The 27,327-nt window shown below is 39.9% G+C and overlaps 1 protein-coding gene across 1 annotated transcript in view; it reads right to left on the minus strand.

Annotated features, from left to right (window-relative positions):
- Positions 1 to 25,925, minus strand: part of CPE (carboxypeptidase E) — a 116,308-nt gene extending 90,383 nt beyond the window's left edge. The window contains exon 1 of the mRNA XM_043566027.1: positions 25,288 to 25,925. Coding sequence (XP_043421962.1) covers positions 25,288 to 25,594 — 307 coding nt within the window. The 5' untranslated portion in view covers positions 25,595 to 25,925. The remainder of the gene's footprint in view (positions 1 to 25,287) is intronic.
- Between the last annotated feature and the right edge of the window lie 1,402 nt (positions 25,926 to 27,327).

Genomic DNA, 27,327 nt, shown 5'->3' on the forward strand with positions numbered 1-27,327 from the left:
TTTCTACCACTAATAGATTGGAACAAAACGTAATGACATCCTGGTCTATAAAAAATTACTAAATCTTTATTAAATATATCTTGCAGATGGAAATAAAGTTGTAGTCTGCTGAAGAAGAACTAATATGAAAAAAATAATCTGTAGATTTATCGCCTTTCTTTACCTATCTTTTCCTCCTCAAATTATCTGACTCTTACTTCAACAGTTGCCTGGCCAGCCTCCCCTACCCCACCCCTACTTTTAATACATCTAGCTTAACATTAAAATAACAAATTTTACAAACATACCACTTTTCATAGATTTACCCTTATGCTTAAAAGCTCACAAGAGCCCTTGTTACCCACCATCATATCTAAACTCCTCTGTCCAGCTTTCAGCATCCCACACCAATCTTCAAAAATATTTCATGTTCCCCCAAACATGGGCCCTCCTCCACTCAAGTAGGCATTCCATATCTCATCAAGACAGGAAATATGGGAGGAGAACAAGGTTTGGGGAATAAAAACAATCCCTATTATTCATTAAATGTATATTGTGTGCCATGAACTATGTAAAGCACTTCACATGCACTATCTCATTTTATCCCCACATAAACCTTATGTGATAGGTTTTCTTTTTATTCTATTTTATTTGTTTTTAATTTACATCCAAGTTAGTTAGCATACAGTGCAACAGTGATTTACCATTTAGCCCATCCCCCCTCCCACAACCCCCCCAGTCACCCTCTGTTCTCCATATTTAAGAGTCTCTTATGTTTTGTCCCCTTCTCTGTTTTTATATTATTTTTGTTTCCCTTCCCTTGTGTTCATCTGTTCTGTGTCTTAAAGTCCTCATAATACCCTCTAGTTCCGTGCACAGAGTTGCGAATGGCAGGATTTCATTCTTTTTGATGGCTAAGTAATACTCCATTGTGTGTATATATATATATATGTGTGTATATATATATGTGTGTATATATATATATACACATATATATATATATATACACACACCACATCTTCTTTCTCCATTCATATGTGATAGGTTTTCTAATCTTACAGAATGAAAATTGAGCCATAGATTCAATATCTTCTTCAAGGTCTCTAAACTACTAAATGGCAGAGCTGGCAACCTATGTGTGTCTTATTCCAATGCTCAAATTCTTGCCTGTATGTTGAGTTTCCCTTATAGTAAAGGTGTCGACGAAGTAGATGAATATGCAAACCTGAAGTTAAAGGGGAGAAACTAGAGCTATGTGTTGCAGGCATTGGCTTGTACTTAACTGTACCTATCTCTATGAAGGAGCTTGTCCAAAGAGAAGCTGTGTAACGAGAAGAGAAGAAACCAAGAACAGAACTCTGGGCAATGCCACTACTGAAAGAGTAGACAGAGGAGGATACCTCAAAAAGACTGAGAAGAAGGGCACCTGGGTGGCTCAGTCAGTTAAGTGTCTGACTCTTTATCTCGGCTCAGGTCACGATCTCACGGTTCATGGGATCGAGCCGTGCATTAGGCTCTGCACTGACAGTGCGGAACCTGCTTGGGATTCTGTCTCTCCCTCTCTCTGCCTCTCTCTCTCTCTCTCTCTCTCTCTCTCTCTCTTTCTCTCAAAATAAATAAATAAACTTCAAAAAATAAAATAAATAAAAGATTGAGAAGATAAAAGGAGAACCAGGGGACTTACCCAGCACAACTCAAAGAAGAGGAGCTACAAGTCACAATAAAGAAATGTGATCAACTGTATAAAGCAAAAATAAATAAATAAGGTTAAGTATAACAAAGACTGAAAACTGTTCAGTGGAAGTTGTAGTTGAGAGCCAAGGTGACTCAGAACTTATCACCCAAACCAGGAAGTTTTGAGAGCAAAGCGAGGCTCTGTTAACAAATACTCAAGGACCACAGATCGAGGACCACAGATTATGGCTCCAGTGAAAGCCAGGACCCAAGGTCACCCTAGGAAGAGATCATGAGTGCCCTTCATGAGAACAGTTTCAATAGCGTGATGCCATGGAAACCACACTGCTGTGAGTTTGGAATGAGTGTAATGAAGAGGCAGAGAGAGATTAATCTTTCAAGAAGCTTGGTTTGATGGATGAATAAAAAAAGGTTCGTGTTTGAGGGGAAACGACCCTCCACTCACTCCTTATTCCTTGGTCTGGCTCTTTCCTCTCGGTTCTACTGAACCTGCTCCCCGACATGTCACAGTGACTTCCAGCTGGTCCAGGAAGCCAGTGACCTTCACTGAGACCTCTGTTTCATCAACTTCCACAACAGCACCTGGCATTGCCCTAGCCCCCCCGGCCCTCGAAACTTTCTCTTCCCATGATTTCTATGGCACTGAATTTTATCAATTGTCTCCACTTCTCTGACTACTTCTCTGCTCCATCTACCACCTCTAATCTTTAAAATGTCAATATAATCCTAAGGCTCTCCCCTGAGACACCTCCTTTCCTTGGTCTATTCTCTCTCCCTCAGCGGTCTCATCCACAAGCACCACTTTCACCTGCACCAGCCATGCCAATGATTCCCCAAACTCTTCCTCTGTCCTCAAACTCTCTCCTCGGAGTTTTCATTTCAAACTAATGACCATACATCTCTCTCCTGGTGGTTGGTCCACGACACCTCACTAAACCTGTAAAAAGCACACATTCCCTTTTTCTTAAACTAGCAGCCCATATGTTTTCTACTTAAGGACATCATAATATGACTAAAGCCTGTCTGTTAAGATTTTGCTGCCTTTCCATGTGTGGTAAGCGCTGCACACAAAGTATGCTGTTGTTATTCTCCAAACATGAATTACCTTGGAACCCATTCTTAGAGAGCTTGGGGTTACAATTCGGGGGAAAAGGTTATAATTTACATGAGTGTTATTGCTTCTTCTAGAATCCTCTCTTCATCTAAGCTTGCTAAGATCCAGGCCAATCAGGCACCACTTCTTCCTCAGAGACTTCTTGGAATCCTTATTGAATATATATCTTCCTCCATTCTTTAATCTCAAACTTCACTTTGCATTTCTATTAAAGTACTTGCCATATTCTGTTTTGATTATCATATATATGCACCTTATCCCCTCCTACCATATTGGAAGCTTCTTAAAAATTGGGTATATCTCTTTATACACAACAGACACTTATTATTTAGAATGGATACTTATTTAGATAATACATGCATTTCACATCTTTTCACTTCTTACTTGAAAATCCATTCTTTTTATCACCCTCAAACACAAAAGAAAAACTGACAACTATTCCTGTTCCAATATGTTGAACATCTTCAATAATCATTATTTTTACAATATATCTCTAACCATATGGTTTGTGGAGATACAATGGGAGAGAACAGTTTATCAAGTGGATTCATTTTTGGACACATCAAGATTAATATGATCATGTAAAGGTGTATATTTAGGCAAATAAATTTGTATAACATAAGCAAGCTCAAAAATAAAGCTTTTAATTCCTAGTGTCAAAGCCTAGATGAATTAATAAAATTGGCTATAATATGCAGTAATTTGAGGTATAATTTCTTAGTCACGGATTAGTTAAAACAACTAATTCCTGCAAAACCTATTTTTAACACCTCAGCGTACGTCACCCAATATTCTTTGTCTAACAGAACTGTACCTTTAAATACGGCTTAATGCCAGATGGTCTCCTCAATAAAAAAACAGCAGGAGGCAACATATTAATGTGACTCAACAAGCCAGTCTTCAGACACTCAACCAATGAAATTAGTCTTCAGTGGCTAAGCCATTCTGTCACCATGGCAACACCTACTTCAGAAAAAATATTGGATCTTCCAGTGAAAATGAGCACCCATCTTAAAACTCCAGTATGTTCCAAGCTATGATGATCAGGTTACTTTAGCTAAAGTAATTGACTAGATCTTTTCACTCATCTCACATCAGTTCCACCTATGAAGAGTCATTTGCCCTTCCATTTTGAAATGTTTATCTATACTGTTTCTAACTCTCTTGATTTCCTAGATAAACATGCTCCATTTAAAGGTGTGTGTATGTGTGTGCATACACTGGTAGGCTAAGTTCTAAATATAATGACAAAAGTCTTAGAAAATTTTCACTGGTACATATTCTTATGAGTCTGTTGCTAATATTGTATCTGATTAAAGAGATTAATCAAGGAAATAAATAATGTACAAACGACCAGAATGGTATTATTACCAGCCTCTAAGCTATCTAATATGAATAAAATTGCATAACTTACATCACATAAGTTAAATCTTATTTTTAATTCAACTCCATTTTTAAGTTGAAATGATAATTTGCCCAAAGGCAGATAACCTCGTTTTACCTGATGAAAATGCAGAGAACCTAGTGTTTGGAAATACACTGTAAACTCAAGATATGGCGGTGGGGTAGCAAGGAGACTTTGGAAGCAAGGAGAGAGGATGTCTAGGAACATAGCAGCAACCCCTGCTCAAATCACACATAAGAAGGAGAATTTTTCCAAAGAGAAAAGAGAGAGAGAGGCAAGAAGAGAGGAACTGGTCTGAGCAGAAAAGAACGGGATGGATGAAGCAAACAGGTGTCTTAATGTACTGATTTTGTGTATTGATTTAATAACGTAGCTATATACCCATGTATATTCTAATCTGGATTTTGCCACTTACAAGCCTGTGATGTTAAATGTCGCCTCTCTGTGCGTCTGTTTTCAAATTTGTAGAATGGGGATAATAACAGTACCAATCCCACAGGGGTTCAGGATTAGAGGAGTTAAGCCTCTGAACAGTGCTTGGCACATACTATGCATTATATAAGTATGAGCAAAGACACAAAATCAACTCCTATTCCTTTTACAACGTTTCGATAATTTTGCTTCTGTTTGCTTTTTCACTCTCCCTTATTTATACCATTTTGAGCTACCTCAAAGACAGGCTGTAGAAGCTATAGCAGAAAGACCCCAGGCCGTAAACCGAGATGAGTCTGACACAAGCACACAACCTAATAGATTCCTCAGCCCAGTTAAAGATAACTCAGGAAACGAATTCAGAAATGGGATGTAAAACATCTCCCAAGAACAAAAAACCTCATTGCACAAAGAACACATTTGATTAACTAAAACTTATTTTTTTCATGAAAACGCAACTAAACTTTAAAATTTCAACATATGTGAACACACACAATACAAACACACTTTCTTTTTCCTTTTAAGGGAGGAAAAAAGAAAGGGTGAATGCAACATTTGAGTGGTAACTCCTTTTTATGAGGAAAAAAAGAAGTCCTTTTTTGAGGAGAAAAAAGTTGCAGTGGTCTTAGAATAACTGACTGGATAAAAAGTCTACTAGTTTTTATTTACTTATGACAAGGGATGGCTCTTCTTCACACTAGAATTAGCCCACTCTTTGGCCCATACACGCAAGACTGGGTTGTCACAAACACTATAAATATTTTTGGTCATTCTACTTCTGAAGTCCTTCAGTCATCGACAGGCCTTGTATGTGCCCAGCTAGCATTCTCTGAAAAAAATTTCCAGGGGCGACTGGGTGGCTCAGCCTATTAAGTGTCTGACTCTTGATTTCGGCTCAGGTCATGATCTCCTAGGTCCTGAGATCAAGCCCCATGACGGACTCTGTGCTGATGGGTCCTCTCTCTGTCCCCACCCCACTCACGTGCACTCTCTCACAAGCCTCTCTCTCTCTCAAAATAAATAAGTAAACTTAAAACAAAAAGAAATTTCACAAGAGTCCTGTAAAATTTTCTATGTGAAATATCACATAAAACCTTTGAACTACATAAAAATGCAGCATCTGTGATTTCAGGTTTAATCCTGCGTTGTCTATTCAGCTTCTAAGCAGAGTATATCCTTAACGGAAAGTAAGAAACAAGCTGAAATGTAATCCACACTCTTTTTCATTCTAATCCATTGCTATAAGAGAACTTGGCAAACGACCCTAAAAAGTCACTTTTTTATTAAGTTGGCAAAGAAGTACTGCTGACGAAACTGCCCAAGCAAATCATAACCAGTATTATTCCCTGACCCTTAACACACAGAAGACTGTCTCCCCACCCCTTCTTCCTGACCTCGCGCCAATTGGCCTCTCGACTCCCACCCTCATGGATGCCCAAATGACCACGCACAGAGCAAATGGAGAATTAGAGCCACTGTCTGAATAATTCAGACACAATGCTTTCACCTGAAACAATATGATAACCAGAAGGCAAGTTATTTTATCCTGAATTAACTTAAACTTATCTCAACTCTTTTCATTGTAGTATGAACCCATTTCCTGCTCATGAGAACACACCCTCCCTCTCACTCAAACATCAGCCTGAAGATTCTAGCATTTTTACTGCTTGCCCAATGCTGCCTGTAAATTACCAACAGAATCTATCATCGAATCATCTTGATAGGGTCTCGCAAATGGCAAAACACAAAACAAAAATGATTCACCCATATATATTTCATACACATTCTTAATGTCTTCCAATAATGCATACCACTATTCTCTGTACAATAATTTAAGGGGCATTTTTCCGAGGTATAGTACCTACAAAACTGTATCCTTTAGATACAGCCTATTTATTAGATATGCAGTATAATATTAATAATTCTTCTACCATTATGTTTTATAAAACATACACAAATATAGAAATAAAGTTCTTTTTTTTTTAATGCTTATTTATCTTTGAGAGAGAGAGAGACAGAGTGCAAGCAGGGGAGGAGCAGAGAGAGAAGGAGACACAGAATCTGAAGCAGGCTCCAGGCTCTGAGCTGTCAGCACAGAACCCGATGCGGGGCTCAAACTCACGGACTGTGAGATCATGACCTGAGCTGAAGTTGGATGCTTAACCAATTGAGCCACCCAGGTGTCCTTAGAAATAAAGTTCTTTAAGAAACCGTGTCCTGATTGTTGGTTTGAAAAAAATTCTCAGTAAATATGTACTCTTCTTTAGCACAAGTAACTTTATTTACATTAAAATTTAATGTGGACATAGGAACAGGGCAACACAAGTACTATTTTTGAAAAAGAAACCTCACCCAATATTAGTTATTTCTATTCTGTACCCCTGACTTCCAACAACACAATGTATGATTCATTCTGCATGGGGCACACAAACCTTGAGCTGGCCTTACAAACCACAACACCCTCACAAAGGTCTTCTCCCACTGTTTACATTCTCCTGGGACTAGGATTCCAATTTGGAATACATAATTTAGGAATCTAAGACGTCACTATAAAGGGTCAGTGAGATGGGAGATGTCTGGATTACATTCCCCCCAAATTGCCTGTATGTTTTCTAGGAAGTGCTGTGATATAGTGCATATCTGACCTTTGTTAATAAATTCTCATAAATGTAGCGTATGTGTAAGTGTCCTTTGGACAACCTCTGGTTTTGTCAGTGTTTATCTTGAAGCAAGATAAAGTACCTCAGCTTGTCTCCCAAAGTAATGCACTCCACAAAGCATCACAGAGGATAGTAGATTCTGCTGACTTCTGCATTCGGCATTTCTGTCCTCCCCAAAGTTTTGTAAGCCATCGTAAGTCTTTCTCTCCCTCTCTGACCGTCCACACCGTCTCTGAACATGTTCCTCTCCTTATTATTCAAGTTAGTGGATTCTTCAGGGTTGAATGTCCAGCCCTCAAAAGAGTTCATCAGAGCAATCTTCCAACAAAAGCTTATTTCTTCCTAGAGAGTAGCTACTACAGCCAAAAGAAATAAATAAATAACATTTTCTATATACACGTAGAGTATGCTGAAGTGATTCATTTCAATCTTTTCCTGATCCGGCCACTTAACACACTCTCTGGCCTCCCCGGGCCTGGCCTTGTCCATCCACCTCCAGCACACCCATACCCATTTACAGCATAAGAGGTGGGAAATTCTAATCCAAGGAATTGAAAACACGGACAAGTCACATTCCTGTAAACTCCCTCACAGACTTCAGTCCATGCAAATAGCTTATGACCCTCAACGGCCACATAAGAAACAGTCATGTTTATTCCCCTCTCTGTATCCACATCGTATGGGAAATGCTCTAAAAAGAATGCCCAACTGTCTATCAGGAAACGGGTTCTAGGCCTCCTAGGCTACATAAGCTTTGGCAGGTTGTTTAATCTGTCTCTGGAGTTCAATTTATTCATCTATAAAATGAGAGTGTTCCTTCCAGATAGGAAAAAAAAAAATTCTATGATTCCATTTCACAATTCTATGTAGCACTAATAAAGACTGGGCTTAACATTAGGAACAATTTAAAATAATTTTACCCTAATCAAAAAGCTATAATTTGAAAAATTAGTTAAATACTAAATATTTCTGCATAGTGAATTTCTCTCCCAAAATCGTCTGACAAACTACATGATCATTATTCAAATGTTACACAAATGCATCTGGATGAACATTCTGGAATGGCTGCCAACACATGGAGAAGAGCTATGGGCTGAATTCTCCTTCAATAACTCAAACTACATCATTTTTTGGTGTTGCTCTTATTTTGTTGTTAAGGACAGTTTTTGAAATGTACAGTCAAGTATAATTGAGCTATATTTAACTGCAGGAACTTGGTCCAACAAAATCAAAATTACTTGACATCTTTTTACTCCAAGACTTTTAGCGAATTTCCAGTAATAGCTACGTAGAGGTGGAAAAATATTGGTAATTAATTGTTACTTATTACAATATAATATATATTATGTGCTTAATATAATTATGATATCTGATATGACCATATCATTTATATGCTTAATTTATAAAATGTTATATATAATGTACACAATATGTTACATATATATATATATAACATTATAATATATAATGTTAGCATAATCTCCATCCCAAATAGTTTTACCCTCCTGAGGAGGGAAATTTATCCCAAGGGACAACATTCTAAACACTGTATTCTCTTTAACGAGGTAAAAATTTCACATGTTAGTGAAAAGTAATTATCTATCACAACATTTATTGAACTTACATATCACCACTAACAGGGACAGTGAAGAAAAAGATACAACAATAATCTCATACTGGCATAGAATGAATCCCTCTCCTCCACTTTCCAGATTTGATTCACTTTAAGACCTGTTCAAGTCCCCCTTCCTTCTGAAAGCCCTCCCTTCATGATTCCTCTATCAACCCCTTACAGAATCTGAGTCAATACTTTCATAATAAGTACTTGGTAAACTGTTGTTTGTTGCTCCCTTTTGTAAGTATCTCTTCAATTTGCAGAATGTCAGTCATAAGTACCTTGTTATTATTGTTAAATAGGTTCATTAGAGATACAAATATAATAATATACAGTAATAAAAGATGCACATCATTTACTGACTTCTACTACCCAGAGTTGGATTTCCAAATGTGAACTGGGTTAAAAGCACTTCTCTCCGGCATTTCTAAATGCCTAGTGAATGAATGTTTTTAGTTATGCATTTAGGGTGATTTATACCTGCAAGTCGTAAGTAGGGCCTTTTTTGATAATACAGTGTTCTTATTACCTTGGTCTGGGAACTAAGAACATCATGGAAAATGTGGTGTGGTCTACAAATGAGAGCCTTCTTGTCCTCTTGGAAATGTTGGCAGAGGTATAAATGCTTTGCTTATACTACTGTCTTTACAGACTCCATAAATACATTAACTTTATTCTATGAATTTTGGGGGAAATACCAGCCCATCTCACCCTTCTGTACATTCATTTAAGAAACACATTCTCATTCATTCCCTCTCCCTGTACACAGAGTTCACTGAATTATAGCGATCAATGGTTCACCTTCGATATTAAAATAACAATGGCAGCAATGATAAAACTATTCAGGAAGAAATACTTAATGTTCCTGAAAGTTACATGTAATTTTTTAAGATACTGTCTTGCAAACTAAAATACAGTCAAAAGAGGAGAAATGTTTATTAGAACAGTAACGGGGCGCCTGGGTGGCGCAGTCGGTTAAGCGTCCGACTTCAGCCAGGTCACGATCTCGCGTTCCGTGAGTTCGAGCCCCGCATCAGGCTCTGGGGTGATGGCTCAGAGCCTGGAGCCTGTTTCCGATTCTGTGTCTCCCTCTCTCTCTGCCCCTCCCCCGTTCATGCTCTGTCTCTCTCTGTCCCAAAAATAAATAAACGTTGAAAAAAAAATAAAAATAAATTAAAAAAAAGAACAGTATCAAGTACCCCAACTCCCATCTACCCAGCAATCTGAATCAACTGTAAAAAGCATACCCAGAAGTCTAAAAATAATGGAACAAAGGTTTCAGAAATACTAAAAACAACTGATACATAGTTCATGGTTTTCACTGCAAGTGCAAGGCTTAGAGTCATTCCCAACATACACCACCAATTTAGACATGTGAGTAAAATTATTGCACTTTTTTAATGAGGGTTCTCCAGTTCAGTCCACAGTGACCAGAGGAGAGAAAAATCAGTTGCTGAAATGGATTTGAGCAGTACAGTAAAATTGTGCATCACTCACTTGTATAAAAACATGAAACTCTTAATCCCAGACACTACAGTGGACAGTGAAACACTGGAATCAACCAAACACCAGGTAAGTATATTGGGGAGACTTCTAAGCAACACACAGGCCCAGATGTTGTTCTAACCTGGAGAAAGGTGATGTAAGGGAAGCTTATAGGATCCTTCCCATGCATTAGCAGACAGAAGGAAGCATCTTATCAGATATTTTGCAAATGTACAACGCTTCCAAAATCTCCTATAGCTCCTGAATTGGGAAGCAAAAATTCTTTCAGAGGGGGATGTCTCCCTACTTTAATCTCCCTACTGAGCTCTGAGCCACTGCATACAGAAAGTAATGCTAAATGCAAGCTTTTTGACACCCGAAAGAGTGATTTATGCAAACAGAAACAATTTAGAAATTAATTTGGTTTTTAAAATTCAAGATTGAACTCATTAGAGTTACAAATTATAAACTCAAAATCCTAGTTATTCCTTAAGCATTTAAGTTCAGTTGATAAATCATACCGATGTATTTACAAATCTAGCAAATTCTATAATCTTACCTTCAAGGGAAATTTGCTCACTGAATTAAATTATCTTAAATATTTCAAACTGTAAAACTAAATTTAATACGTTCAATTTCCTTTTTAAGTACTTTGTTTGATTGACAAACATTCCTTCTTAAATAATATGGTAAATTTAATATTAAATGTACATGATCATTCTTTCTTTTAATTTTATTTAAACAAAACAAAACAAAACAAAAACAGCTCACCCATTTCTCCCACACCCTGCTCCATACATGGTGATTCTTAAGTTCTCTTAATGTTCTAATACGGTTTACAAACTTGTTAAAGTTTCATCTTAAAAATCATAATTAACACACTTTCTTATTGGAATTACAAGATTAATCTTTCGACAATGGAATCTACCAAATTGTATTAAACATTTTAAGTTTTAAAAGTCCTTGAAATCCCAATAATATGTAAATTATTTCTAAATCTCTTTAGGGTTTAAGAGTCTTACTCAAAAGCAAACAGCTACATCGAGCCACACAGTTTTGGGGTTACCTTCCCAAAGGAATGTGGGCAGTGTCGGGGGTTACCACCTCAGCTGGCTGAAGTTCTGGTCAAATGAAGCTGACAGCTATTGGGGGCAATTTTTGTCACCACCTTGACTGCCATGTTGAGCTCAATTTCTACTTCATGAACTGCAAAACTTAAGACAGCAATGGTGACCTACCCACCTCCCTAGGTTTATGCCCTCTCTTCATCTGATTTTCAAGACAAATTGGAGTTGGCAATTCCCTCCCAGGGGATTATACCACTAATTTGACTTCATACTTCCTTGGCTCTTAAAATAATTTAGTAATTTCCATCTTGCTTCTTTATTTTCAATGTTTTTTTTAAATTTTTTTAAATGTTTATTTATTTTTGAGAGAGAGAGAGAGAGAGCACGAGCAGGGGAGGGGCAGAGAGAGGGACACACAGAATCCGAAGCAGGCTCCAGGCTCCGAGCTGTCAGCACAGAGCCGGACGAGGGGCTCAAACCCACCAACAGTGAGATGATGACCTGAGCTGGAGTCGGACACTTAACTGACTGAGCCACCCAGATGCCCCAAGAAATTTCCATCTTGTTTCAAAGCTATTTCCTTTCTTTCCATTATCACTCTGTTTGACAAAGTCACACTACTCTTACAAATATTGAAAGAGTATTCAATTGCATACTAAATATAGTATATAGTATATTTGTCAAATCAATTAAGAAATTAGCAAGAAGGCCTAGTCCTCTGGAGAAAAGGAAAACTCCAGCACAAGCAATGATTTACATTATTAACTTGTCCCTGAATATACAACCAGATTTTTGAAACTTCATTTTGCAACTCTGATTTTTGCGATAAATGAAATGACGATGCTCAGGACATGGAAGCCAAGAAATTCGGCTTTTTTGTGTAGCTGATAATAGGCTGTCCCTGTTTGATAAACAAAGGCAGTATAGACTTAACCCAAATGTGCCTGAGGACTCAGACTGTTCTTTCTACAGCCCTATAACACTTCTTTTTTTTTTTTTTTTTTTAATGTTTATTTTTGAAAGAGAGAGAGAGACAGAGTGCGAGCAGGGGAGGGGCAGAGAGAGAGGAAGACAGAATCCGAAGCAGGGTCCTGGTTCCGAGCTGTCAGTACAAAGCCCGATGGGGGGCTCGAACCCACAAACTGTGAGATCATGACTTGAGGTGAGGTCAGACGTTTAACCGACTGAGCCACTCATGGCGCCCAGCCCTATGCCACATCTTAGAAATAACCCCCTTGAAGGGTGCCTGGCAGGCTCCATCGGTGGAGCATCTGACTCTTGATTTCAGGGTCTTAAAAAATAACCTACTCAAGTTACCTGTCTTTTTTATAGTGTAACTATTCTTAATATGGTTATGAAGTCTTTTCTAATGCATAAAGAACAGCAAGTTTTGTGCATTTTTAAAAGGGATTAATTAAGATTACTTGTGACAAGATCCTAAAAAAAAACACACAAGGAAATCTTTCAAATGTTTTGGTTTTTTGTTTTTTTTTTCAACAATAGGCAGACTCTTTCTGCATCTTTAAGTTCCATAAAGATAAATACTCTCCAATTCCTCACCTGTGACGGGTATGGAAAATCAGTTCATGGAGGACCAAACTGGAGGCTGTTTACAAAGAGAGAGAGAGCTGCTGAATAAAGGCTGGGCAGTAAAAGAGCTGGTACACATCCCTGAGTGTTTATAACCCCAAGGAAACAGACAAAAGCCTCCCAATCGTTATTCCAATGACGACTCCATTTTAATAGCCACAGAAGAAAGGAATAGCCAAAGGTGGCATGGGAACACAATGTGGGCCCACATTAACCCACTAGGTTCTCCAAACGTACCTCAGAGGGTATCTAGCTGGAATCCTCATGAAAATAAAGGCAACTCTGACCAAATATCTAAAACCCTGGTGGAATATCTGACCAGATTTAGAGAAAGCAACAATAACTCAAAAAACCTTCCTGAAAGAACAAAGCTTCTGAGAAGACTTTAATTTTTTTTTTCCAGTTTATTTATTTATTTTGAGAGAGAGCGCACAATTGGGAAGAGGCAGAGGGAGAGTGGGAGAGGCAGAGATTCCCAAGCAGGCTCCGCACTGTTAGCACAGAACCTGACGTGGGACTCAATCTCAGGAACTGTGAGATCATGACCTGAGCCGAAGTTGGACACTCAACCAACTGAGCCACCCAGGCACCCCTATGATTTCAATTTTAAGTAATCTCTACACCCAACGTGGGGCTCAAACCCACAACCCCAAGAGTTGCAAGCTCTACCGACTGAGCCAGCCAGGTGCCCCAAGACTTTCTTCTTAATAAGCCACTTAGATAAAAGATAAACGTCTTTCATTCCTGATGGTAGCTATGAGTAGGAGTGAAAACAAGGAAAATGAAGGCTGTTTTAGAGATGCAAGTGGAATCTATGAATATAAATACTTAAACCAATTTGAAATTTCAAATAATTTAAAATGATTTCTCCATTCATGATTATCTTGCCATCATCTAGACAAAGCCTGTATGTCTATATAGTATTTTAGTCTATTTGTCTATGTAGTATCATTCACATCCATAAAATATTCACATGAGAATTATCTATCTATATTTTGTATTGCTTTAGCATCTTCCAAAGATTGAATCTGACTCTTGAGAAAATACATTTAACAATTGGGTTTCTCTTTGTGCGAGCACTCTAGAGGTCCTGTTGACTGTGTAGAGTTAATACAGGTTCCCAAAAGTCCCTTAACTTAATTCCCATAAAGCTGATTATGGGAAGAATCTGGCTTGAGATTGACTGAGTTTCCACAATGAATGAGACTGGTTTGCTCTAGTAAACTTCAAAAAAATAAATAAATAAAGATCTGTGCTGAACAATGTCACAATTTGAGGCAAATTAAACTATTTCAATAAGACTGTTTGTACTTTAAAACAGATGTCCAACACTGCACCTTCAAAACACAAAAAGGACAGAAGACATTTTGTTTTGCAAATGTCTAACATTTCCAGTAGTTTCCCCTCCAGATACTGTTTTTACAAGTGATCCAGCAAGAACAGAATAGGGAAACCTTTGACCCTTATATTTATATGCAGCACACATTTTACAGAATAAAGTAATGTGACCACTAGTGACACAGCATGTAAATTAAGCTCAATGTGTGTTAAAGAGTAAATGCAAGTCAAGAAACTAAATAACTCATTTCATGATATGCAAAGGCATTGCCTGAAGGGGTGACTAGCAGAGAAAATAAAATAGCATTTTATTGTGGGGATTCAATGGGGATTCAGTAAAAGTTCTCTAAATTAAATGACTGGTATTAGCTACACTGACAAAAGCCTACATTTTCTTTTCATCTTGGAAAGATGCCTTTACCTTGAGATGTTACATAGCAATTTTTTATAATGGTTATGAGAAAAGGCCATTTTTAAAACTATCCCTTGACTAGAAAAAGAAAAAAAAGGGGGGGGGGGAGTTTCAGAATATTGGTCAGGGAGGTGACAGCCCAATATTTATATCGAGGTTTTCCTACTCTGAACTCATGGTGAAGCTCATGATTTGTGCAAGTTGTTGAAATGAGCCCTAGAGACAAAATATTCCTTGGGAGAAAATTAATTGCACAATGGCGGTGAATAGCAGCTATGTGGTAAAGAGAAAATTTTCTGGTGTTGAATAATTTAAGCCATGTAATAAGAGAAATGGGGTAGGTCCAATCAGACAGCATCGCTCTGGGATGTGAACATGTGAGTCGTTGCCTGCAAATGCAAATATGTGAGATCATTGTTGTTTTTCCCAATTACCCAACACACAAAACCACAACAAGGGATTTTTTTAGGAACCAGGATTTAAGTTAAAGATATTTAGTCTCATTTTTGAAATGAGTGATCTGTATCCATTTTTTAAATAATCTGTCTTTGAAACCAAATGTCTTAAAAATGAGATGTATTATTATTGTTTTATTATTATTATTATTATTATTATAGAACTATGATGCTCAGCAGTGACTTTAGAGTAAACAGATTTCTATACAAAAAGAACACAAGGTATTTATTGGCAGTAGAAAATTATTTGAGTTTTATTATAATTCATTCATTTCTTCTTTAAGAATCAACTCTGTAATTCTCTACATGAGCCACCTTATCCATTAAGGATCACTATTTGAGGACAGTTAAAGATGTAGGCGATCATTTGAAAATAATAAAAGGCTCTGGTAATACAGACAGGATCTCTTCTGAAGCCACATTTTATTAGAAAGAGCTGGCTGCTGGATTGCCTACAAAACACCATAGCCTGAACTTTGAAAGAAAGAGAAACATTCGCAGAGGAATGGGCTGGCAGCAATTACAGTAATTAACAAGGGAAGGAAAGAGCAAATTTAAACGTATTTCAAATTTGAGCTCATTCGACCCATCAGCTGGCTTTCAGATAAACCTCCTTTTCTGTGGCATTTTCAAAGGCATGATTTGAGTGCCATCTCATGAAGGAAGAGATGATTAAAACCTGGGTAGTGTGCTTTCTATGTTCAAAAGAGCAGACAGTTTTAGGGAAGCCTGAGTGCCTCAGTCAGTTAAACATCCAACTCTTGGTTTCAGCTCAGGTCATGATTTCACAGTTCTGAGTTCAAGCCCCACTGACAGTGCAGAGCCTGCTTGGGATTCTCTCTCTCTCCTCTCTCTCTCTGTCCCTACCCCGCCTGTGCTCTCTCTCTCTCTCTCTCTCTCTCTCTCAAAATAAATAAACTTAAATTTTTTTTTAAGAGTACACAACACCAAAGGCTCATGCAGATTTTTTTTTTCAACGTTTTTATTTATTTTTGGGACAGAGAGAGACAGAGCATGAACGGGGGAGGGGCAGAGAGAGAGGGAGACACAGAATCGGAAACAGGCTCCAGGCTCCGAGCCATCAGCCCAGAGCCTGACGAGGGGCTCGAACTCACGGACCGCGAGATCATGACCTGGCTGAAGTCGGACACTTAACCGACTGCGCCACCCAGGCGCCCCCATGCAGATTTTTTAAAGGTCAAAAATTTTACTAAGTAAATTTTTACTGATTATCTCTAGAACTTTTATTTAATGCTTAAGAAGCCACCTAATTTTTCTACAATGTCTCAAGGGGAGGAGTCTAGTTATAGCAGACAACAAACACAGCAAGCCATTACTGAAACGTACAGGTGGTGGATTCTCCATTAAGCAAAACTGGATGCATCACAACAAAGCATCAGTGTGTATATAAGAAAAATCCCAGTTCTACCCCTTCTTGTTGTCACACTTCTGGTATGCTAGCATGCATGAAATCAACACTGACCTTCAATACAGCTTCGTTTTGTGATGCACCATTTTTTGTCTGTTTGAGAAATTTCATTTATTCCACAACCATTCTCTGAGTGGCCACTATGTCCTACACACAGTAGTAAACATTTAGGATAAATACAATCCCTGCCCACAAAAAGCTCACAGTCCACTAGGGGAACACAGACCAACATTGGAAAATACCATAATAGAGGTAATAATAGACTGAGGAATTTATATTTACTATTTCATTTAAACATCAGATTATTGTCATCTCATAGGTGATGAATTTCAGACTTGAAGAGAAGTAATTCACCCAAGAGCAACTAATTAAAACTAAGAAGAGATGGAAAAAAAAAAAATAGGAAGAGACAAAATTTGAACAAAACCCTCCTGACATCAATGTGTGTACTATAAACCTTTATGGTACAGCTATTCAAAGAACTATGGAAAACAAAGAATGGACCCCACTGAGAGTAACAAAATGAGGGAGGGGTGAGAAAGGAAGTTTCAAAGAGCTTTCACTCACACTGAGTCTGTAAAAGAATAAAGTATTCAGGACCTGAACAGTTTCATTATAAACTTTTTGGAAAAACAAGTTAGTTTGCCAAAGTAAATCCTGGGATTGCCCTGGATTTATTTAGCTACCTGAAGGAACAAGCATAAAGACATTCGCAAATAACGATGAACACTTTCACTGTTCTTACTGAATGAAGCAAAAGGAGATGTTAAACTGAAGAAAAGCAGAAAAGCCTCATATTTGAAAAATCGATAAAAGGCAAATGTTTGTGAACAAGAAACAGTGACAAGCAGGGAAAAGTCCCCCTGGGCTGTCAGCTGGCCTTGTGCGGTACCATCAGAACAGGTAAGCATCCGTCAGGTGTCATGTGAAAACGCAGCCAAGAAGGCCTTCTCCAAATGAGCAGAGCCAATGGAGCACATTTTCCAGACTGACTGAAAGTGAAGATTTTTAACAACTTAGCCCGTCTTCTCAATAACTAGAGGCAAGCGACCTCACTAAATTATTTGCTATGTATTCTACTGCTTCGGCCTCACAGCAACCCTACGAGGTCTGAGTTTTTAAGTATTCCTGTTTTAGAGATAAGAAAAACAGGTAAACAGAAATTGAAAGCACAAAGCTACTGAGGCGCCCGGGGGGCTCAGTCCGTTGGGCGTCCGACTTCAGCTCAGATCTCACAGCTCATGAGTTCGAGCCTCGCATCAGGCTCTGTGCTGACAGCTCCGAGCCTGGAACCTGCTTCAGATTCTGCGTTTCCCTCTCGCTCTACACCTCGCCCACTCACACTCTGTCTCTCTCTCTCTCAAAAATAAATAAACATTAAAAATTTTTTTTTTAAAAAAGGCATAATGCTACTTCCCAGTAAAGGAATTGGAACGCATTTGTTATTAGTTTAACCTTTCCTATCAAAATTATCTGTCCTATGATTGCCTCAGAACCGTATTTCTCAATTCAATAAGCATATCTAAAGACTTTACACAAATCACTATGCTAGATGTTTATGGGCAAAAAGAAAAAAGAAAAACATATGCTCTCCATCCCTGAGGAACTCCTTGTATGAGTCTCCCGGCTACAGAATTGCCAAACTAATCCTGCATAATATGTTAATGAATGATAATGTACTAATGCTTGTGCAATACTAGTTCCAAGATGAGTTCCTTGGAAAAAAAAAAAGGGAGGGTTGGGGGAGGAGAGCCCTTGGGGAAAAAATATTGGAAAATACTGGATAGTATACATCTAGCTTGGAGATTTGAAATATAGGCTAGCTTATTTAAGGGCTCTGATAAGGCTTGCAATATACAAGCCTATTTATTTTTGTTTACCTAATATTTCTCAAGCCAAGCTGAACAAATGTTCCATTGAATATACTTGGGGGAAAGCTAGGTTATGTGTAACCCTTTATGGGGGCTATTTTTGTATTTGTCACAAATATCATTCCCAAAGGAAGTAACTGCAAATGTGGGGATTTCACCCCTAGGGTATGCCAATAAGGGATGCTGGGAGGTGGTTCCTTTGCCATCTCTCAAATCAGTTTCCATAAAAAACTGGTACTGAGCACAGGATATAATGTTAGGGGCCAGTCCCATTTCCTCGCTTCCATAAGCCAATCACACATCAATCAAATACACAATTTCTGGCAAGAGCTGCAATGACTCAGGTCTAAAAATAACTCTTGACCATATGTGGTGCACATCTAGATCCTTCTCCAGAATCTAACCTCTATGTTCACTAACTATAAGGTGTTATTCAGTTGTAATCACTTCCCATGAATACATAACATACTAACTTGGTATGAAAAAGGCCATACAGAAATAATCAAAATCCCCACTTTGTTTTTAATTTGGACAGAAATTTTGCCAACATTAAATGTTCCATCACAATATTTGGCAAATGAATACTGGCATTCGTACACTTTCAATTTTAACAGATTTTGGAAGGAATAGGTCCAAAATAATCATTCCAGCCTTTGAGAGAGAAAAATCTATGCTCCAAAGAATGTTTCTAAGATAGCATTTTAGCTATAAATCAGATTTACTTCCCAAGAGCCATCTTAAACTACATGTAAAAGAATTCATGTCTTCTTCTTCAAATTAGTTTATTTCTTCAAATACACTAATCTAAACTCCAGTTCAACTCTGGGAAGAGTGGTCTGGGAATAAAGATTCATTGCATAGACATAAATTAATACTATAGGTTTCTTTTATGAGCATTGTGATGATGGATATGCATGCTTAGGAGAGAATATGTTTGGGTTTGAGCACATGAGTCCCTAGGTGTAGAAATATTTTAAAAGTATAAGATATAAGCAAACAGGAAGAAAAATAAGGAACATGACAGTCCTGGAAGGTATCGTATGGAAGGGAACACATCTAAGAATCTAGGATCAGCCAAGAGCCCAGTTGGAAGACGGACTCACTCTTAACCCAGCCCTCATTCTAGTCCTGCTTCTGGGGTCCAGACTCACAAAGTGTGAGGAGATGAATCTGGTTCCAGGACTACTTGTGGTTCTTCTAACTGAGGATGGCTGATACCCACAACCCTCCTCCAATACAGTTTTGTGGGTCTCCAAGTGATACAAAATAATAACTAAGACCCAACATTCAACCAGTCAAGAATCAAGTTGATTCCTCTGGTGCCGCGACAGAATAAATATGGATATTCCTTGCTGATCAATTCAAAATGGAACTTTCTTTCCCTTTTGATGAATTCAAATGCAGAATATCTGAGAGAATGAATCATTTTCAGTAGAGAAGTTAGAGCTCAGCCCACAGCCTAGTACCAAGCAAGTATGATGGTCACTTCTTTCTGCTCAGAAAGACAGTTGATGATGTCAACCAACACCTTCCATCCATAACCTGCTAATCTAACCAAGTAAACCTCTTACTTGCCAGTTCTATCACAGGGAAAGCTTTATGTGTACTGTAGATGTTGTTTTGTTTTGGGAGAGCTCTTCTATTATAATAACTAAATCCTTAGTCATTTGCTACATTTTTCTAAAGTTCATTTTTTTTAAGTTTAAAGTTCATTTGCTACAATTTTGATTAGGAAACTAACAAACGTGACGCTTCTCTCTTACTGGAAGGTAAAATCAATATTGGCCAGTTGATCAAAGTCCTAATCAAGTAAATGAATTTGTTAACCCCAATATTATCTCCTGCTAGCTTAATCAGAAATATTATTTCAGGGGTGCCTGGGCGGCTCAGTCAGTTAAGCATCCGACTCAGCTCAGGTCATGATCTTGCAGTTTGTGAGTTCGAGCCTGCAGCAGGCTCCGTGCTGACAGCTCAGAGCCTGGAGCTTTCTTTGGATTCTGTGTCTCCCTCTCACTCTGCCCCTCCCCCACTCATGCTCTGTCTCTCTCCCTCTCTCTCTCTCAAAAATAAATAAACATTAAAAAGTTAAAAAAAGGGGCGCCTGGGTGGCTCAGTCGGTTAAGCGTCCGACTTCAGCTCAGGTCACGATCTTGCCATCCGTGAGTTCTAGCCCCGCATCGGGCTCTGGGCTGATGGCTCAGCGCCTGGAGCCTGCTTCCGATACTGTGTCTCCCTCTCTTTCTGCCCCGTTCATGCTCTGTCTCTCTCTGTCTCAAAAATAAACATTAAAAAAAAATTTTTTTTTAAAGTTAAAAAAAAAAGGAAAGAAATATTATTTCAAACAAACAAAAAAGATACTTACAAGGTGAAAATAGTTAAGACATTGACCTTAGATGCACAGGACTCTGTTAAAACATACATCAACTGCACATTTCTTGCCCTCCAGTCTTCAGTAACTTAATGTTCCCAATCTTCCTTTACCCAGTCCTCCCACACTGTTCTTCCAGTTCCTAATTCTCAACTCCCCAGAGCACAGGGAGTAGCTTGGGTATCACTGCGGAGCCCATAGAACTTGGCCCACTTAGCAATCAAAAAGAATGAAATCTTGCCATTTGCAACTACATGGATGGAACTAAAAGATATTAGGCTAAGCAAAATTAGTCAGTCAGAGAAAGACAAATATCATATGACTTCACTCATACGAGGACTTTAAGATACAAAACAGATGAACATAAGGGAAGGGAAGCAAAAACAATTTAAAAACAGGGAGGCGGACAAAACATAAGAGACTCTTAAATATGGAGAACAAACAGGGCTACCGGAGAGGTTGCGGGAGGGGGGATGGGCTAAATCGGTAAGGGGCATTAAGGAATCTACTCCCAAAATCACTGTTGCACTATACGCTAACTAACTTGGATGAAAATGTAAAAAAAAAATTAATTAAATTAAAAAAAAAAAGAACTTGGCCCACTTAGAGTGTGGGGTGCTCAAAAAAACAAAAACAAAAACCAACAACAAAAAAGCATTGAATGCATCCATTTCTACCTCAGAATAAGTGTGCATATTTCTTTTTCATTTCTTAAAATATTTTACTCTAAAAAGAATTTGAAAACCATTTGAGAAAGGTGGATATTCTCCAACTCCCTAAGAAGTTATTCATACAAGTACTGTCGAACTTCAGTTTATTTATTTATTTTGAGAGAGAGAGAGAGAGACTGCAAGCACGAGAGCAGGAGCAGGGGAGGGGCAGAGAGAGGGAGAGAGAGAACCCCAAGAAGGCCCCAAGCCTGACAGCACAGAGCCTGACGTGGGTCTCGATATCACGAACCGTGAGATCATGACCTGAGCTGAAACCAAGAGTCGGACGCTTAACCAACTGAGCTACCCAGGTGCCCCATATCAAACTTATGTATTAATCAGACCTCTCTGTTTACTAGTTTTAGAAATAAGACAACAGGCCCAAAGAGGAGTCATTTATGCTAAGCCCCACATCACCAAACCAAGACTTAACTTAATTACAGTTTTATGTGTTCCAGAAATAAACTCTTAAACCAGCCAATCAGGAATCACTAGTCAATCAAAACTAGTGATCAGCACTAGTTAGGGATTCTGCCTGATAGATCCCTACCAGCCCCTAAAGGAAAGTAACCTTACAATAATCAATCTGCTTTTTTGCCTAACTTCTTTCTTCCCCCTCCCTACTGCTTATTTTGCACAAAATGTGCTCATTTTGCACAACTCCTTGGAGCTCCTTTCTATCTGCTAGATTGGATGCTACCCCATTCATGAATCGGTGAATAAAGCCGATAAGATCTTTAAAATTTACTGTTAAATTTTGTTTTTTAACACTAGTTCACTGAAAATCTCTAACCTACTTATTTCCTCTTATAAGTGGTAGAGGGAGAAATTACCCCTGTGGTTTTTTTAGTGTTGGGTCATAATAGGTCATTTCTACCTTTAAAAATACAATGGATGGGGCACCTGGCTGGCTCAATCGGTGGGGCATTAGACTCTTGATCTTGGGATGGTGAGTTCGAGCCCCACATCAGGTGTGGAGCCTAATTAAAAATCATAATAAAATAAAAACAAATAAAAATACGATGGATAGACATTTGTATTTTGTTATTAAGTAATACCATGAACTTAAAGTTCCCTTCATTTAACAAGGAACTATAAAGCACATAATGTAAAACATTTGAGTTCACTTTTGTAAAATGGGTTTGCTTGTTTTGTTGTTGTTGTCTTTATGAGGAATAAAACATTTTATTTTAAATTTTTTTTTCAACATTTATTTATTTCTGGGACAGAGAGAGACAGAACATGAACGGGGGAGGGGCAGAGAGAGAGGGAGACACAGAATCGGAAACAGGCTCCAGGCTCCGAGCCATCCGCCCAGAGCCTGACGCGGGGCTCGAACTCACTCACGGGCCGCGAGATCGTGACCTGGCTGAAGTCGGACGCTTAACCGACTGCGCCACCCAGGCGCCCCTAAAACATTTTATTTTAAAACACTGTGTTATTCAACTAATGACTGATTTCATTTTTTCCATAATACATATTGAGTGCCTGTTGTGTGCCAGATTCAGGCTAGGTGTTGGAGGCATAGTCCCCCTCATCCACCAACCCCCTCCCTTCCGCTTATAGAGTTTGCAATCTAAAAGAAAAACTTGCAAATCTTGAAAGTCTATACGTTCCAGGTATTAAAGTAAAAAAACTACTGTTTTCATCTTCAAAAGCACATTGCATTCTAAGAGTAATATCACTTTAGAATATTATTTCTAGGGGCGCCTGTGTGGCTCAGTCGGTTAAGCATCTGACTTCGGCTCAAGTCATGATCTCACGGTCCGTGGGCTCCAGCCCCGCATCAGGTTCTGTGCTGACAGCTCAGAGCCTGGAGCCTGCTTCAGATTCTGTGTCTCCCTCTCTCTGCCCCTCCCCAACTTGTGCTCTCTCTCTTATTCTCAAAAATAAATAAACATGAAAAAAAATTTTTTTAAGAATTTTATTTCTAAACTTGAAACAAGACAACAAAAACGTTAACATTAGCTTTCATATAATCTTGAAGAAACAGTCTCTAAAAGCAGAATAACAAAAGGCTCTTATTAAGCTGGCAACAGGAGACACAAATATTCAGATTAGCTTTATCTGTGCCTGGGATATCATGGCTTTGGTTATTGGAGATTTTGGATATTTGAGGTACCTGGACTTTGGTTATTGGAAATAACCGAAAAGGAGTCATCACATTTCAAATGTTCCTTTATTTTCAGATAATAGTAAGTAAGAAACTAATCTTCAAACTTTCTAAGTCTACACGCTGAGTCCTATTAGACCTTACTACATAAAATGTTTTCTAGGATTTCATTTTAGGGTTTTGACAGCAAATTTATACAAACCTTTCCTCTTATATTAGCTGAAGGTAAGAAATGTTTCCTGTTTGAAGATTCACTATGGATCAACCCATACACTCTGCATTTGAAGATCCAAGTGTCCCTATTAGTCACTTAACTTTCATCTTGTTTGAATTTGATTCTTAAATATCATTATAAAACTATCTTGGCCCTACACTGAGAATTTTTAGCCTATCTTCTAGGTTTCTTTGTCATAAAACAAACAAACAAACAAGCAAGCATCCCATGATGATATTAGTAGGCCAGATTATTTTAACAGTATCTTTACTATCAGAAGACAAGGCCTTATATCACTCTAAGAGTTACATCATTTCCAAAGAGCAGAAGCATATTGAAAAGGGCCCCAAGAACATTTTTTAAATCCCTTTATTGATACTAAATGAATCCTATTTAATGTAAATAAAACGTGCTTAACATATTTAGATAGAAGGTGCTTAAGAACGCCTTATGGGAATGTTCCTTATGGGAACATCAGCTGAAATAAAAACCTGGTCACAAACTATTCGTGTCAACTGGCTAAAGCAGGGGAAATGGGGTGTTCCTTTTTCCTTAGGCCTTCTGCGGTTTCAAAATGGAAACGTCTGTCAGAGGCCACTTTCGCACCCTGAGAGGAAGACCTGCGTGTCTGCACACCCCCCGCCACCCCACCCCCCCCCCCCCGCCGTGTTGCCGCTATCTTTAACACCCCGAGAGCACCCCAGCGGCACGCATACCTAACACACACACACACACACACACACACACACACACACACACACACACACACACACAGGTAGGGATGGGTATGCAGAGCCCGCAGGACCCAGTAAGCTGGTCCTCTGCAAATGAGGAAACGAATGATAAACGGCTCTTCCTCGTTTCCTCTAAGTCCCTGACTTTTGCACCTCGTCTCTCTACTCTTGTCTGCAAGGAGGACTGATGTCCTCGCTGGGGACTCTCAGTTATTCTCCCGGGTCGTTGATTCGGCCAAGTGAACACCGCGTTTTGCTCGCGCGCATATTCGCCTGCTCCGCGCTCCCACCTCCACCCCGCCAGCCTCTCTGGCCCATGTTCACCAAAGGGCGAGCTAAGGGCTGGGGTGGGCTCGAGGCTGGGGACGGGCGGGGGGGGGGGGGGGGGCAGGAAGTACCGCAGGGACGGGGGACCCGGCGACCCGCAACGCTCTAGGTCAGGTTCATCTCCATCGCCATCCTTCCCTGCACTCCTCACCTTCCACCCCAGCCGCCCTTTCCCAAAGGGCACCCGGGCCCCACCTTCCCCCACCGCCACCAGTCCACCCCTCTGCGGCCCTCCGAGACGCCCCCCAGAGACGGCAGGGTGCAGCGCCCTTACCAGGCTCATGGACACCGGGGTTGTCGGACAGCTCGATGACCAGGAGCTCCCGGCCCTCGAAGCTGCGCCCCACCGTGTAGATCCTGCTGATGGCGGTGCACTGCAGCCACACCGACACCAGCGCCTCGCGCAGCTCGGGGTAACGGTGGTACTCGAAGGAGATGCCGTCCTCCTGCTGCAGCCGCCGGCGCCGCCTCATGCCCGCCGCGGGCGCCCCGGGCTCCTGGGCTTGGGCGCCCAGCAGCCACCCGCAGGCGGCCAGTGCCCCGCACAGCGCCAGCAGCGCCCGGCCTCCTCTCGCGGCCATCGCCCCGCGCCGCCGCCGCCGCCGCCCGTGCCTCGCTGCGCCCGCGGCCTCTTTTGTCTGCGCTCGGCGACTCTGCCGGCCGGCGCTGCTGGGGGCGCCAAGTTCCGCAGCAGCCTCCGTCCGCCTCACCTTCCCGGGGCCACCGAGTGCGCGCTGCGCGCTGGGGCCACCCACAGGGGAAGGGCGAAGCGGCGGCTCCGGGCCGCACTACCGGCCGCCGAGCCCAGGGGAGCAGCAGGAGAAACCACTGCGAGGAGGGGGCCGGCGCCCGCGAGCGGGATTCGGTAGTGGTCGGGGAGGGCTGCTGGCGTGCTTGGCTCGGAACCACGTCAAACGCGGAATGGCGCAGGGGACGACGCAGGTGAAGTGACAGCTCAGAGCTGGGTTTGGGAACGTTGATGTCATTGAGAGACCCACGGCACCGGAAAAGTACCCTTGGGTTGCTGGTGGAGGCTTTTAAAGTAACATCTGTTCTAAGACCAGGGTTTCCATCTTGATGCACCGATAATTAGAGAATATTCCAGAAAAAGAAAGAAAGAAGGAAAGAAAGAAAGAAAGAAAGAAAGAAAGAAAGAAAGAAAGAAAGAGGAAGTATTGGCAGCCAGTTACCTTGTTCCTCTGATGGATCTCTAATGACTGTATTGATAGTCCAAACACAAACCCAAGAGTTGGATTTTCATTTATTGCAAGGTCTTGCTGGAGAACAGAACATTGTGCACTTTGATTTAGAGGCTTAAGAGAATAAAAATGCATTCTGTCATCTTGCAAATACTGTCTTCACTTGCGTTAAACGCACATTTCTGGATTCTTTCAGGAAAAAACAAACAGAGGCTGTCATTTGGCAGTTCCTGTGCCAACATCCATCTGTAACGCCCCTCTGGAAAACAAAGTGTAACGCTGGGGACAATGGATGTAGTTTGGCATTAAGATTAAATCTTTCAGGAGCAGTTTATTTGGGTAGTTCTGGCTCAGAGTTTCTTACTAGATTGTAACCAGGATGTTGGGTGGGTCTGCTGTCATCTGAATGCTTGACTGGGGCTGGAGAATCTTTTCCAAGAAAACATTTAAAAATGAAAAGATGAAATTCTGTTATAAGAAAGAAAACTCTGATCCTGAGAAATAATGTCTCCGGAACCCTCCTAAAGTTATTGTAAAAATCTGTAATCATTTAGAGCTTTAAATGCCCACCCTTTGGACAAGATTTATATTCCTGGAGCAACTCTGACATAGATATGATTCTGAAGAGGTTGCCATTTGGATGTAAGAACTGTATACATCTAATTAAATAATCCATCGAGTACTCTAAGCAAGCAGAAAAACTGGACACCGTGTGGGTCATTTTTCATGTTAGACCCTTTTTTTTCCCCTTAGCTTACTCTTTTTCTACCTGCCCAACAATGTATCACACTGAATAAAAACTTTCTCCTGGAAAAGGACCCAGACATTTAAATGATTTTTTGGATAAAAAAAATTGTTTTGGGGTGCTTGGATGGCTCAGTCAGTTAAGCATTGGACCTTTCATTTCAGCTCAACTCAGGACCTCACAGTTCGTGGGATAGAGCCCCACCTCAGGTTCCACGCTAACAGGGCAGACACTGCTTAGGATTCTCTTTCTGCCCCTGCCCCCCCCCCAAAAAAAATAAATAAATATACTTAAAAAAAGAAAAACAGAAAAATGTTTCTGGAGAAACTGGTTCCACACCCCTCTGTCTACATTTCCTACAGCAGCATGG

The sequence above is a fragment of the Prionailurus bengalensis genome, chromosome B1 (genome assembly GCF_016509475.1).
Source record: "Prionailurus bengalensis isolate Pbe53 chromosome B1, Fcat_Pben_1.1_paternal_pri, whole genome shotgun sequence".
NCBI classification, from domain to species: domain Eukaryota; kingdom Metazoa; phylum Chordata; class Mammalia; order Carnivora; family Felidae; genus Prionailurus; species Prionailurus bengalensis.